The sequence below is a fragment of the Vanacampus margaritifer genome, chromosome 10 (genome assembly GCF_051991255.1).
Source record: "Vanacampus margaritifer isolate UIUO_Vmar chromosome 10, RoL_Vmar_1.0, whole genome shotgun sequence".
Lineage (NCBI taxonomy): Eukaryota > Metazoa > Chordata > Actinopteri > Syngnathiformes > Syngnathidae > Vanacampus > Vanacampus margaritifer.
Window position 1 is genome coordinate 25267239 of NC_135441.1, and position 14118 is coordinate 25281356.

General features: G+C 43.1%; 1 protein-coding gene and 1 long non-coding RNA gene across 2 annotated transcripts in view; one reads left to right on the top strand and one right to left on the bottom strand.

Moving 5' to 3' along the window:
• LOC144058843 (uncharacterized) overlaps positions 1 to 11394 on the top strand; it is a 50413-nt gene extending 39019 nt beyond the window's left edge. The window contains exon 3 of the long non-coding RNA XR_013295496.1: positions 310 to 11394. This is a non-coding gene — a long non-coding RNA (uncharacterized LOC144058843). The remainder of the gene's footprint in view (positions 1 to 309) is intronic.
• The window catches only part of ankrd50 (ankyrin repeat domain 50), a 34224-nt gene that overhangs the window by 18784 nt on the left and 1322 nt on the right, over positions 1 to 14118 (bottom strand). The window contains exons 2-3 of the mRNA XM_077577424.1: positions 11434 to 12383; positions 263 to 495 (exon numbers count right to left, since the gene is read on the bottom strand). Of these exons, the coding sequence (XP_077433550.1) occupies positions 263 to 495; positions 11434 to 11969 (769 nt within the window). The 5' untranslated portion in view covers positions 11970 to 12383. The remainder of the gene's footprint in view (positions 1 to 262; positions 496 to 11433; positions 12384 to 14118) is intronic.

Below are 14118 nucleotides of genomic sequence, written 5' to 3' on the forward strand. Positions count from 1 at the left end.
TGGCGGCTGCTGGCCTGACAAGATAACAGCAGCTAGTGTCACAGGGACATCAGGTGAGCGCCGCACCGGCGACCCCGATCTCATTCGGGCACGTCGAGATGCTCGAGATACTACTTGGCAGCAAATGAGGTTTCAGGTTGAAAGTATCAAGATGAGCAAGTGTTATGCGAGGAGATTTATATATATATATATATATATATATATATATATATATATATATATATATATATATATAATTTTAATTAAACTTTTGTTTTTTTACCTGTGAATAATTTAGTAATGGCCTTGTTCTGTCTCCGTGCCGAGCAGATGAGCAGAAGCCACGGCGGCAGGAACTCGTGATGACTGGCGAGGAGCTCGGCGATGGTCCTGGGGGAGCCCGGCGGCGACCTCTGTTCCGCCTCGCCCAGCTGGCTGCCCTCGTCCACGGAGTCCACCAGCAGGAAGAGAGCCTGTGGCGGCGGCTTGGCGCTCAGGAGAGGCAAGAGCACGCATCTGGGACAGGATGGGGGGGGGGGGGTGTTTTAGTACACGAAGAAAGCCTTTTTTGAGATAAGAGGCATCCGGACAATGTTTTTGTCTTGACTTGTGAGCAAGAATTTGAGCTACAATATTCTGTGGGCCTTGCAAAATCAGTCAAAATCCAGTAAAACAGCCGGGAGCGAAGGGGGTTGCTTCAGTGAAAATGACTGGGAGTGAATGAGTTAATGGGAAACGCCATAGGAGGGCTAACACATAGCATCTCCTGTATGCGGAAGAGTTTACAACACTTTTAAGCGACGGGGGAGGCTGGACTGGATCCGTCCTTGAAAACATTTCTTCCCTGTAAGGGTTCTCTGGATCCAAAAAGTTTGACAACCCCTGGCCTACTTTTTATGATGAACTTACTCAGGCAATAACTAACGACTGTTTGTGTGAAGCACGACAGCTCTGATGTGAAGGACAGGACTTTCTGAGTCGACGTTAAGTACGCATCCATTCAGTCCACTGCACATTATTTCGGCCCGCAGCAGATGCATTTATAATTCATTGGGCCATTTTGTAGCGGCCTGTGAGCTAATGTCTTGAGATGCTATTATTATTCATATGTAATATTATATTTTGCTGCAACAGCAGCATTGAATGTGGACTGCGAATTGAAACCAACCCGGCCGCACGGCATCTCGCAATGAAGCAAACATGACGTGGAACACTCGGAATTAGACGTCGCATTACAAGTTGGCTGTTTAAACGCTACATTAACCATTCCAGCAACGGCAAGCTGCTAGCCAGACATGGAATCTGTAAGCTCCACTGCTAATGTCGCACATGAATGCTAAGTGAACCGCAGCGGTCAACAAACGTATTTGAGGTCCTCTTTGAGCTCCTCTGTTCCTGCGTGAGCGCCGCGGGCGTATTGCGGGCAAAATGTCATTTCCCGAGACTCATTAAATTACTTCGAGCTCAACCGCCAGCGATAAAGGATCTGAAGAGTTCAGGTTGGTGACATTTTAATCTGGGCCCACGTTAATTAAGCATTTAAAAATAGGGTTGGACAAATCAATTAATCAATACGAAAACGTGAGCACAGGCAAAGCTACTTTTTAATTCCACACAAAGAGGCCATTGCACGGATAGAATCGGTCACCTTCCAAGGTGATGCACGCTCTGTTTGGGATATGACATTGCTTCGTCATGAAACAAGAGAGCAGAACTTGCTCCAAAGCCACCTGCACCCAAAACATCAGTTTCTGAACAAAAATCTGAGAAAAAAAATGAGCTTTTTGTGGGAAGAAACATGTCAAGAGCAGAAAACTTGTTTTGCTTTTGTGACACTGCAAACCATTAACTCATTTGCTCCCAAGAACGTATAAAAACATATTTATACGTTTTTTTATGTTTCGTTTCTGATCTGAAGAGGTTGCTTAAAACAATGGCAGTTAATACAAAAATGGCCAGCAGGTGGCAGCAGAGTATAAGAGATCAGCCATGTTGCAACAAGCTCTTTTTGACAGTGTTTTCAACAAGTTTGTGAATAATGATGAAACTTAGCTATATTCTAATGCTAATTGCTGTAAAACAGAAACAGATACAAATATACTTTTTTCTGATGAAAGAAGAGACTCTAATCTTTCTTTTGGTAGGGTCCATGTTTTTATAGCAGTAGAACACAACATTCTGTGGGCCTTGCAAAATCAGTCAAAATCCAGTAAAACTGCCGGGAGCAAAAGGGGGTTGCTTCAGTGAAAGTAGCTGGGAGGGAATGAGTTACAAAAAAAGACTACAAAAGGGTTTTCAATGTCAAAATAATCATACATTTCATACTATACCATTAAAAAAGTGCTATGAGTGACGCTGACTCACTGTATGGCTCGAACGTGACTTTTCCACATGACGTCATTTACATATACACTCAAAAGCTGCACTGATCTCAAATCAGTCGCAACACCGCCATCTATAGGGATCTGTTAGTCATTAAATTAGCTTACAAACCTGAATTTCACATGGGTGAGACCGTCTCGCATGCTCACCCGTTCAAAAACGTGTATATCTATTATATTTGTTGGTGGGAGTAAATGATTGGATTCCAGTTGACGGTCCCCTGGATAAGTGATGATTTTGGTGGTACTCCAGCGATGTATACTTTTCATTTGTTTGTGTGCCTTGAGATTTATGTAATGTAAGGTTTGGGAACACTGATCTAGAAACAGTCCTAACAAGGCTAATAGAAACATCTACCCCCTTGGTGCTCCTTTTTTGCAAATCTCTTAACACCCTTAAGACGATTTTCCCCGCTTGATTGTGGTCTTACTCGGGCTTCCTCGGCTAATCTCTCCTGATGGCTGAAGCCCGCGGAGAACCTGCCGTGCCATCTGGGAGCGTTGCCAAAAGGAATGTCCACGCACGGGGATGAACTGGGCGTGAATAGTGTTGCCTACCGAGACAATCAAATCCACAGTGACAGCAAGCGGGCCGGACAAAGGACCATTGTTCTCGCGCAATTCAGCTACTTTTGGGCTGTCGAAGAGTCAAAAGACAAGAGCGGCAGACAAAAAGACAACTCTGTGGGATATTAAGGCAAAGCGAGCGCAACAAAAGCCACTTTGCCGAGCATGTCCGAGTGTGCTCCTCTTGCTCGAGTCCTCGACATATGTCTGAGTTGATGCCAAGTGCTGTACAGAAGACACGGTGTGAAAGACATTTAATGCACTCACCATCTGTCATGTTTGCACTCTCGCGCACTGCTGTTGGACGACTGACGTCGTTGCAAGGTTAAGGCAGCATCAAGCAATAAGACAACTCATTAGAAGGGGGCTGCTAAAAATGAAATTACAAGGATGACCCTGACCAGGAGCGACATAACACAAGCTGGTCATCAGGGCAGTCTTGTAGTAAAGTGGCTCCTCATTATCTGACTTAGTTCCGTTACTACAGCGTCAGAACCTGAATGTGTACGTAAGTCTTATCTCATTGTCGTCTATAGCGAACATAACACAGCTTAGCTCATAACCTCCCCAAAATTGTTTTTATTTCAGTCCAGTGGTAAACCGAGGACCACCATGTACTCAACTCTTTGACTGCCAGACGTTTTCAGAAAAGGGATGCCGTGGGTGCCAGCCGATTTTAAGCATTTTGACTGATCTTTCAAGGTCCATAGAAAATTATGTGTTTGGACTATGGAAACACACATACTGCCAAAACAAGATTGGACTCTCATCTTCCATCAAAAAAAAAAAGGTTTGTTTCTACCTTATTCCGTTTTTGAGTAATCAACAATAGAAAATGGTTAGTTTCACCTGTTTTGAAAAAAAAAACGTCTATTAACGTCTTTGGCACTCCTCCATAGGATTTTACGAAACGTTATTTAACGTTTTTGGCAGTCAAAGAGTTAAGATGCGTGTTGGTCTTCAAAATACTTTAGGGGTCTTTGTTTCAAAAGCACGGCATTTATTCTCAAGATGACGTGCTTACTCATCATTTAGATCTCATGATGCATTTTTCAAACTTCTCAGTTTATTATACAATTTTCCTCGTCTTTTGCCAATTTCTACATGCCTTGACCTGCTTTTTCACTTGAATCAACTCCTCAAAGTTTGCCTTTTCTTGGTTAATGTGATCTTGACTTCAAGGCCAGTCTATGGCTTTGAAAAGTTTTGTGCTTGGACAGCTTGACAAAAACAACTAGTCTTGTCTGGCATGTCTGTTACGGTGTTTTCAATGTCCCTTTGTAAAGAAACTTGATACGCATACTTGTCCTCACAGATCTTTTTCAAAACGTTGACATTTTGGGATAACGCTCCGTCAGCTCTGAGAGTTGAATGCATATAACTAATGCGACTCCGCTGGGGCTGTATAGCATTAGTGACATTCTTACGGATGTTGACCCCGAACACGCCTGCTCACGTCCACCGTTTTCATAGAGTTTTCATAGCCTAACAATCTCATAAGAAGAAAATATCTTAGGAGTTGGGGGACAAAGCGTTCAACGATGATTACATAATTGATTCAACGATTTATTTAGCACGGATGCTTCACCTTGTTCAGAGGGAATCAGTCACCTCAGATTCTCTCATTTCTATATTTTTACAAAGAACATCACAAGAATACTGTAACTGTGTTCTTTACAGGGATCTTCTTGTTTACCCTCAAATGTATCCGATGTGTTCTCAAATTCCTCTCAAAGTCCTCTTGGTCAAGAAGGAAACGCATGAAGGTTTGGTTTACCATGATTGGGCTTTACGTGAAGAAAAAGAGCCAAATTTGCCATCTATTATCAATGTTCAATCTTCTGAGATCAAGTGTCATGATGTCTTTAATTTCTTAGTCATGGGACCCGTCACATAGAAGAGACCGAATTGTTTTAGTTTTAATTTCTGCGGCAACAACGTTGAGGGCTGCATCTGGAATGGTGTCCATCCCAAATTAGCTTCTAAATGTCAGTTGAAAAACAAACAAACAGCTTAAGTAGGTCAAACTGGAGTTGCATGCGGAACGCTGACAAAGTGCTCCAGTAGAAGTAGTATATTGTTACTACCCCTGTTTATTTATCTGCCATACTATTTATTACGCTGATTAATAATTTCAAATCGTATACACATGCTACTTTTTTTAGCCAGCACGCATGCCTCAGATAACTAGCGCAAACCCCCCAAGCTCTTCCAAGTCTAAGCGAGGTGCGCATTCCTGATGAGCAAGCCAATGCTGCCAATCTGAAATTTCATCCCCCTTCAACTCACCCCCGACCTCCGCCCGTTTCCCGTCGACATTGTGGCGTGTGGGGAATCTCCGCGAACCCGACGCACTCTTTAGAGTGGCCGGTAAAGTTTCCTGCCAAATCTGGATTATCCTTCAAGCTTTTCATCCAGGTCAACGACTTTATGAGGACCAAAGTAATCAGAAGCAGTTGTTAGAAGTCTAGAAGTCCAATTTGAGCTAATTCAACTTTCTTTTTTTTTTCTTTTTTTAAAAAGTTTGTTTTTTACTTCTCTGCAGTATGAGGAAGACTGAACTCTTCTGTACACTACATTTATGCCTTTTTTACACTCACATAATATCCCCCAGTAATGTTGAGACAGAGGGTAGCCACAGAGTGCTGAGTCATCATTGTACCGTTTGCTGCTGCCGTTTCTCCTCTTCTGCTCTACTGGACTTGATGCGTCACAAGAGGAAGGGGGTGGATGGAAGTGAAAGTTTTGTTGTTGCTTGCTAAAATGTGGCCCTAATTTTGAGTGGAAAAGAAATACACAAAGCGCCCACGACTGGCCATTAAAATCTGTCCTGGTTTAGTACAGTGGAAACTGAAACGTGCTCAGCTTTGAATTGTGTTTAGAATCTGCAATAAAACATGTGACATGGCCAATTTCCCCACAATTGCCCAAGAGGAAACCTGTTAGATGTTTTTTCCTCCTTTCTGGCTTTTTGCCACTCGAGTCTCGCTCCCATGAGCTGAAAACTTCCCTGTTCTGTTAAATGTTATTTAGAGACTACTGAGCCGGTATGAATTGACACATAATATCAACAGCTCATTTGGAACAAAGCCGCTTGTTAGTGTTTGATGTTGTTGCCAGAAATGCATAATAAATCGATTTACTTGAAGTACATAATCCCAACTGCGGCCTATTTCTTGCACGGTAAAAGGTATAAAATATTTGGTTCAATACTTAAATCTCTGGCAATTTATCATGGGGCTGCAGCAGAAGCTGAACCGCGCAGCCAGATAAGGTCACACCTACTAAACTCAACACTTTGGTGCCATCAGCAAAAACAAAAGTGCTGGAATTCATTGGGCCCACATGACTGCGTTAATTCCCCCTACCCCCCCGTTTGAAGCCAGTTCTTTTGTCCTGAAGGAAAAGGCATGTTGGGAGGCCTGTAGGTCCAGCGGCAGTTGGAAACAGACGGACAAAATCCAGTCAACTAGTGACGAGTTGGGAAACCGATTCCAATTACAAGCTGACAAATTGATCATTGTTTGGAATTGTTTCGTTTGAAATGTGCGATAACGATAGTGGTAAAGTACTTTCTGCCAGTCGCAGGGCACACAACCTAAACATGACATGACTACAGTACCTTACAATGAGTAATAATTGTCTATGAAATACTATTCCACAGGGATGTGATTTTTCCGCTAATTCGCGGAATTACGCTTTTTTTTATCTCAAAAAAAAAATCTGATTTTTTTTTTCTTTTTTTTTTGTAGTTCATTGTGTATGCACATGACTCCGACAGATAACATCTTCTGCTATAACAAAGACATTTGTGATATGCTCTAATATGAGTTACTTTTCATTTGGTCATGATACAATTATTTGTTCATGAAATTTGAACTCTTCAACATTATTTATGTGTTAACTTAGTAATCACATTAGTTATATGATGATATTCTCAGTGATAGTTTTTAAAAGCAAAGGCAGTCCAATGTTTTTGAATGTGACTGATTTTGAGTTGACTAAAACTGCCATTTTATATGGGATAGTTCAATATACATTGAAAATTTATGCTGTTGTTTTGTCTATTTCTTTGTCATGTGAGTGCATTGAAAGTACTTAAAAACACGGAAAACCCATGAGCTCCGGGGGGCTGTGCCCCCCTTGTCCCCCCACCAGGGTACTGCCCTGGACCTAGCTGGGTGCCAGCGGCCCCCAGACCCCCGGCTAAATTTTCAGATAATTTCACTTTGGTCAAATCACATCCCTGTATTCCAGCTAGAGCTACACAAATCTGCAATGTGCGCATGCCAGGCTAGAATTCTAAGCAGCCCCTCGGACACCACAAGATGGTGTCAAAGCCTGGCGAAGAGGTAAGTAGTAACTGATGTCCAGGAATTGATTGTTGAAGAGATGCATCTCAAGTGAGAAACTAAGAAATGTGTGTGTCAGGAAGGAGCTAAATTTAGTCTAGTTTATTAGTGGAGGTTATAGAGAGTCTTTACCATGTTTGTATTTACACTGCACTCCTGGTGCATTTTTTTTTTAAAAAGCCATCAAATCATTTTAAAAAACTTTTATTTTTAAGGTCATGTAAGCTGGTTCGGCTCTGTGTTGTTGATGTAGCACAACACCACAGCTCACAGCCTCACAGTAGTGCCGTGTAGCTGTGATCTGCCATTGTTGTTTACCACCACAGTTGTGACATGCGCATAAAAAATAACCGACGCTGAAAACTTTTAGAAGTCATTTGCACGCTGCGGAACGCTGTTTTCATGCAAACATAACACCGTTGATCAACTTTTTTCAATTAATAGCTAATCGCTACTTTTTTTTTTTTTTGTATTGGAATATTTGCTTAAAGGCATCTCGTCTTTCTTAACAAGCCTCTCATCACTCCTACATGTGATCAGTTCGTACGCTACTTCAAAAGGAAGACTGTCAACGGAAAGGTCTTGTGGCGATGCAACACTACAACAGCTGAACAAACGATGCACAACAATTGTGAAGCCCTGTCAGACTATTTCAGCAAATTTGGACAAAACACTGCACAAAAAAGGAGTAACACTTAAAACACTTTAGGGCCTCATCCACATACGATGATTTATTACGCAAAAGTGCAAAATATTAAAATCTCTTAAAAACAACACAAATATTTCCAAACACATCTGGAATTGTTTTTAAACATAGATTTTTTTAGCTTTTTTTCTGGATAATTAAGGGCTTTCGGAAAGTCAAATTTAAGACTTTTTAAGGATCCCTGTGCTATAGTATTACCCTTGATGAGTGATTGATTTTTTTTATTTTTGTAGTGTACACAATGCGACTCAATGTGATTTTAACCAACTCATCATTTGAACACAAAGTGATGGGTAAATAAGCCCTGGGATAGCAATTATCCTGTCACAGCTACCGCATTTCTTCAATTGTCATCAATCATCAGCTTTTTATTCCTTGAAATGACATGATTGTGACAACTCTTAGATCTATTTTTTTGTATTTGATGGCTCGTGAGTCAGCAATGAGTAACCGACTCCTGCAACTGCACAAACCTGTTCCCAAACCATCAAACCGCCAGTGTTTCCTGCAAGCGTCAAACGAAAAACACATAGCTAGAATACGACATTTACAAGAGAAATGTGCAGGTACATTGCAAATGTGTACAGACTGGACAAACAAACCGTTCAAATCTGTGCTCAAAATGCCTCAAGTCTAGCTTGGCCGCAAGCACATAGTGGGAAAAGCAGCGATCGTCTTGCACGGCGCGGACGTCAACCCGTGTCTGAACCAGTTTCTCTGCATTAACACGCGACTGGCGATTACTATCAACAAACCGACTTGTTTGCCTTTGACTAGGACAAAGAATTTGGCAGGGGCCTCTCGCATGCACTCACTGGCTGAAAGTCACAGCTGGACGGGAGTCGGTGGAGGCTGAATGCTCCAAAAATGAAAAAAAAAATCTTTTATTAACACCCTTTATTAAATGCGACCTGTATAGCTCTTTACTGAGTAGCCTTGGAAGTTTGTAGTCAAAACAAGCGCACCCGCTTGTGAATTTTTATCCCAAGGTCTGTCATGCTAGAGTAACGATAAAATTTTACTCCCGTCCATTTCTTTTTTATTCTTTTGTCATAAAGTGCCAATAAACCTGGCACCCTGAAAACAGACACCCGGGTGAATGATCAGGTAATTTATGTATGATGATCCCGAGGTTGTGTTCACATCAGATATTATTCATCGAAGTGCTTTGGGGGGGGGGGGGATCCTCAGTTCAGGATCAGCTCAAAACGGCTCTCACATGTTTGTTTGTTTTTAAACGACATCATTATCATTTATAAAATGGTGAACTGCAAAAACGAGGCACATTCTCGATATGCATTCAGTATGAGTTTGTGCAACGTCTATAGATGTTATTCAGAACAATAATGGATACAAAGCCACTGCTGTTGGTTTCATGCTATGTTCTTTTTTGTCAGTCCTCGTACCCTAAAATCCAAATACCATGACACCAGGAAGACTGATCCTATTATTTGTGTATGACAAGCCTTACATTATTCAATGAAATAATTTAGCTCAAAAACAATTGTGCTGAGTGTAAGTTTGGTTCTGATTGAATGCGGAAAATGGTCGACAATGTGTACAACCAAAACAATGTTGCTACTTTAGCGAAGTGTACACATTCACCACTACTAATGTTTCCCGTTGAAGTTGTATTACTTACATGCATTAAAAATGTAATCCATATACAGTCATTTCTGGACTACAAGCCGCTACTTTTTTCACTTGCATTTGACTGCGGCTAATACAAAGGTGCGGCTTATCCATCAGATCACAAGGGGGCACACTATAAAGGAAGCGCAAGAGGGTCAGGCAGAGCAAAACAAACCAATTGAGCCCAAATACAGTAGGAGAGACAGAACCAGAGCGAGACAATTTACGCCCTCATTATGGAAAAGAAAGTAGCGGGAACCACCGGTGCGGTAACATTAAAACACGTGCGGGTTTACAGTCGGGTGTGTCTTAAATGTGTTACAAACTCAAATATTCCCCAGATTAAGCTAGCGCGGCTTATAGTCAGGTGTACCTTGTAGTCCAGAAATGACTTAATATGCAAAAAGAGTTATTCAAAAGAGGCATAGTATTTTATTAAGTTTTCTGACATTTATTTCAGGTCAGTCGTAACGTGAAACTTTTGAGTTTTAGTTTAAACGTATCCTTAGTCCTTGAGGGTGAAAGTGTGAAAGAACACTTGCTCCATAAATGCAAAATGCTGTCGGCATGCGCCAAGTAGTGCATCCTGCTTAGGTTCAAACTATTTTAGCCCTTTCGGTAACCCGCTTTTTGTCTAGTGGGGGTGGGGGGGGGGGGGGTCAAATTAGAGTCACAGCCGTGGGTAAACTGCAGCCTCATGATTATGACCAGATGACAAGTGCTTCCCTGGGAACGAGAGTGTCAGGTGGGGGCGGGAAATAAAAGGTGTGTTGACTCTGGTGAGCGTTTAAAAAATGGTTTACCTTGCCGTGACCTACTTTTCCAGTGTGTGTGTGTGTGTGTGTGTGTGTGCGTGTGTGTGTGCGTGAAGTGTTCAGAGGGTGCAACAAGCGTCAGCAGATGGCTAGACGAGAAATGTGAGTGCTCAGCGCGCGCGCACACACGACGACTGACCTACAGTACGACAAGCCGTACTCACACTCGTGTACGGATCCGTACGGATCCACTGCGAGACTTGTCCGGACCTGCAGACATTATGATAAAGTTGTCGCTCGGGTCAGCGGGTGAATCTGTTAGCGGACTCATAGCACCCAAGTGACACAGAAATATCGGCATAGTCCCGTCCGGAATGCCAAACCGGGGGGAAAACCTACCCAGGCATGCAATGAGGCTGCTGAGGTGGAGCTATGCAATGAGTGTGAGTGACAGTAGAAAAAAAAATGGGGGAAGGGTGCATCAGGGTCAGGAGGTGATAGGGGGAAGGGTTGTCTTTGCAATTGTACATTGGGAGGTAAAAGCACATTTCCAACGTCACCTGGAAGCACCTGAAGATGATTATAAAAAGGTCAGAGTAATTTTTGGGCCTTGTTTGTAAAATAAAATAACTACTTAACTCATTCATTCCCAGTCATTTTCACTGAAGCAACCCCCTTCACTCCCGGCTATTTTACTGGATTTTGACTGATTTTGCAAGGCCCACAGAATATTGTGTTCTATTGCTATAAAAACATGGAACCTACCAAAAGAAAGATTAGTCTCTCTTTTTTTTTTTTTTTCTGTTTCCGTTATGCAGCAATTAGCATTAGAATATAGTTAAGTTTCATCATTATTCACAAACCTGTTGAAAACACTGGCAAAAAGAGCTTGTTGCAACATGGCCCTGGCTGATCTCTAGTAATAACTACCATTGCTTTAAGCGACCTCTTCATGTCAGAATCTGTATCAAAGCCTTTTGTTTGCGCTTGTATAAAAAAAACATTAAAAATATATAAATACATTTTTGGGAGTGAACCCCCAATATTATGTCCGTTGTTACCTTTTAAACGCCTCGGTGGGGTTCCTCTCACACTCGCCGGGCTGCAGTGCGCCTTGCACGGCCGGGTCGCGCACCTTTTCCTCATATCCCGGCACCAGCCCGCTGCGGCAGATCTGCGCCACCAGGCCGCGGATGAAGCCGGCGACGCACAGCGTGTCCGAGTCGTCCGCCCGGCAGAAGTGGAAGGCGAGGCCTTGCTGGTGCAGGCCTCGCTGGGCTCCCTGCGTCGACGTGGGCCACAGCAACTCCGTGCACAGCGCCGTTTTCCCACTGCCGGGACCGCCGACCAGCAACACCCCCCAGGAGTTCCCACTTTTCACCGAGCCTGACGTCAAGCTGCTTGGGTTGCCCACGCCTCCGCCAGGGGGCTGCTTACTGGGGGTGCCGGTCCCCCCGCTCAGGTTGCTGCTTTTCTCCTGAAGGCAATGCTGGATCTTGTGGAAGACCCATTCCCGGCAGTAAAAGCGCTTCCCCTGCAGCAAACTGGTGTGGGCCATTGTGCTCTGCTGGTTCCAGCTAGTCCTCCTCCTCTTCATATGGCTCCCATCCTTTTGCCACTTACATCCTCACTATGCCAGGCTGTGAATTCCATCCATTACTATTCACAGAAAAGTAGGTTGCATTTAGATGTGATTGGCCAAAATGTAAGTGCCTTGTAGAAGTATCTAGGTCAAAATAATAAAAAAGCGGGGGAATCAAAAACGAGGCGAAAAAACAAGATTTTCCACCAACTTTTTCCAGCGTTTTCCCTCTGCGTGAACAGAGCGCTCCTGGTTATTTTCGCGCCACTTTAGCATGGCGTTCCTGAGCGTATCGGCTGACAGGCTCGACACGACTAGCCATGCGAGCCGCTCGCGTATTCCCACAGATGCGTGGCAGTGGCCACCAAACGTAGTGTTTCCATTACTTTAACATGGACCAGGCTGCCGGCGCATTTTGTACAATGGTGTCTGGAAAAAAAGAAAACAGAAACAAATGCTTTGTTAACATAGTACTGTAGTGTTTGTTTGTTTTTAAATATACGTGCACGTGTAACAGCATGTAGCAGCTAACCAGTCGGTGAAGCGCTAACAAGAAAAGCTCTTTTTTGTGAACAAGAGAAGTTCTTTGTTCATAAAAAGTTAGGTCTGGCTGAGACTCCTCTCAAACCAATATGAATGAGAAGTAAAACCTACCAAATCAGTGCTAAATGCAACCTAACTGAACCAACACTTGAGCTCAGTCAGCAGCCACTTGACTACTGACACTGGTTGGCTAACCAGTCAGCGGATAGTGTGGAAGCTAACGTAGCAGTCTACAACTCTACTCAGCATCCTTCTTTTCAAACGGCACCAGTCACAGAAGATCTAACTTACGGTGGTGAGCGCACAAAAAGTTTGGGCTGAGCGTAGCGTAAGTAGCTAACATGCCAGTCTCTACTCACTGCTCCTTCTCGTCAAACTGCACAAACAGGACGGACTAAAACACACAACACATCTTATAAAAGATCCAAATAAAAGTGTTTCGCAAAATGATGGTCGATACATTTTTATTCTGAAAGTTCAATCAACCTGGCTAGAGCAGGAAGCTAACGTAGCAGTATCTGTCCTTAGTACTTTTCCTTGACAAACCAAACAAATAGACAAAAATGCACAACACCTGTCAGAGAAAACGTAAACATATTAAAGTCCTTTGTTTGTAAAAAGCTGGTCGATACCGTAGAGTACCGTCAACCAAACAGGAATGGGAAGTAGAAACTTATCAAAATAAAACTAGTATCAATGCAACAATCTATCCAAGTCAAATGCACGACTACTGGCACTAGTGGCTAAACAATCGGCAGTTAGCTTGTTAACAAAAAGCTGTTTTTTTTTTTTACCAGGTTCAGCTGAGAGTCCATTAAACCAACGAGGTAGTGGCTAACGCAGGACGCTAACGTTGAAAGCTGTGCCTCTAACAAACAGATTTTGAATACCTGAAACAGAAGATCCAAATCAGTCCTTTGTTCATGGAAAGTTGCTTTTACCTAACACAACCAATTCTCATGTTCAATCATACCCATGACTGTGCTCCTTGAACCTTGTCAAACAGCACAAACGGACTCAAATACACAAAACCTGTCACAGAAGATCCAAAGTCCCACTTTTGCAAAAACCTAGTCGATACTGGCTTTGGCCGCGGCTCCTATCAAACCGGCACGCTAGCGAGGGGCTAGCATGAGAAGCTAACACAAGTAGTAGTCTACAACCAAGGGAGATGAACTGGACTTGAGACCTTTGTGTTCAATGCATTGATCCCAATGTGTTATATGACCACAAGACAACACAGCAGTTTAAACATGACTAAGTGTGATGCTTGCTGTTACTGCCTTTACTGCCTCCACCCCACCTCCACCCTGTTCCACTGCAAACATCCACGCCTGGCTCACAACAAGCTGAATTCTTGGCAAGCGCCCCTTGCAGTTTCTCTTGTCCACGTCCACTGTGATACCCCCCCCCCCCCCCCCCCCCCTTCCTTCCTTCCTATGCGCCTTTAAATCCCAAGCAGCTCACATCCGCACTCAGCTGCAGAGTCCAAAATGGGGGAAACCTGTTTGTGTACTTAACCTGCGCACATGTGCTTGTTTGTGATGAAATTGCCTAACAAGAAATGTTGCATTTAGGGTAGCTGCAGCTCCATGCATGCCAATTTAATACCATTTTGGGC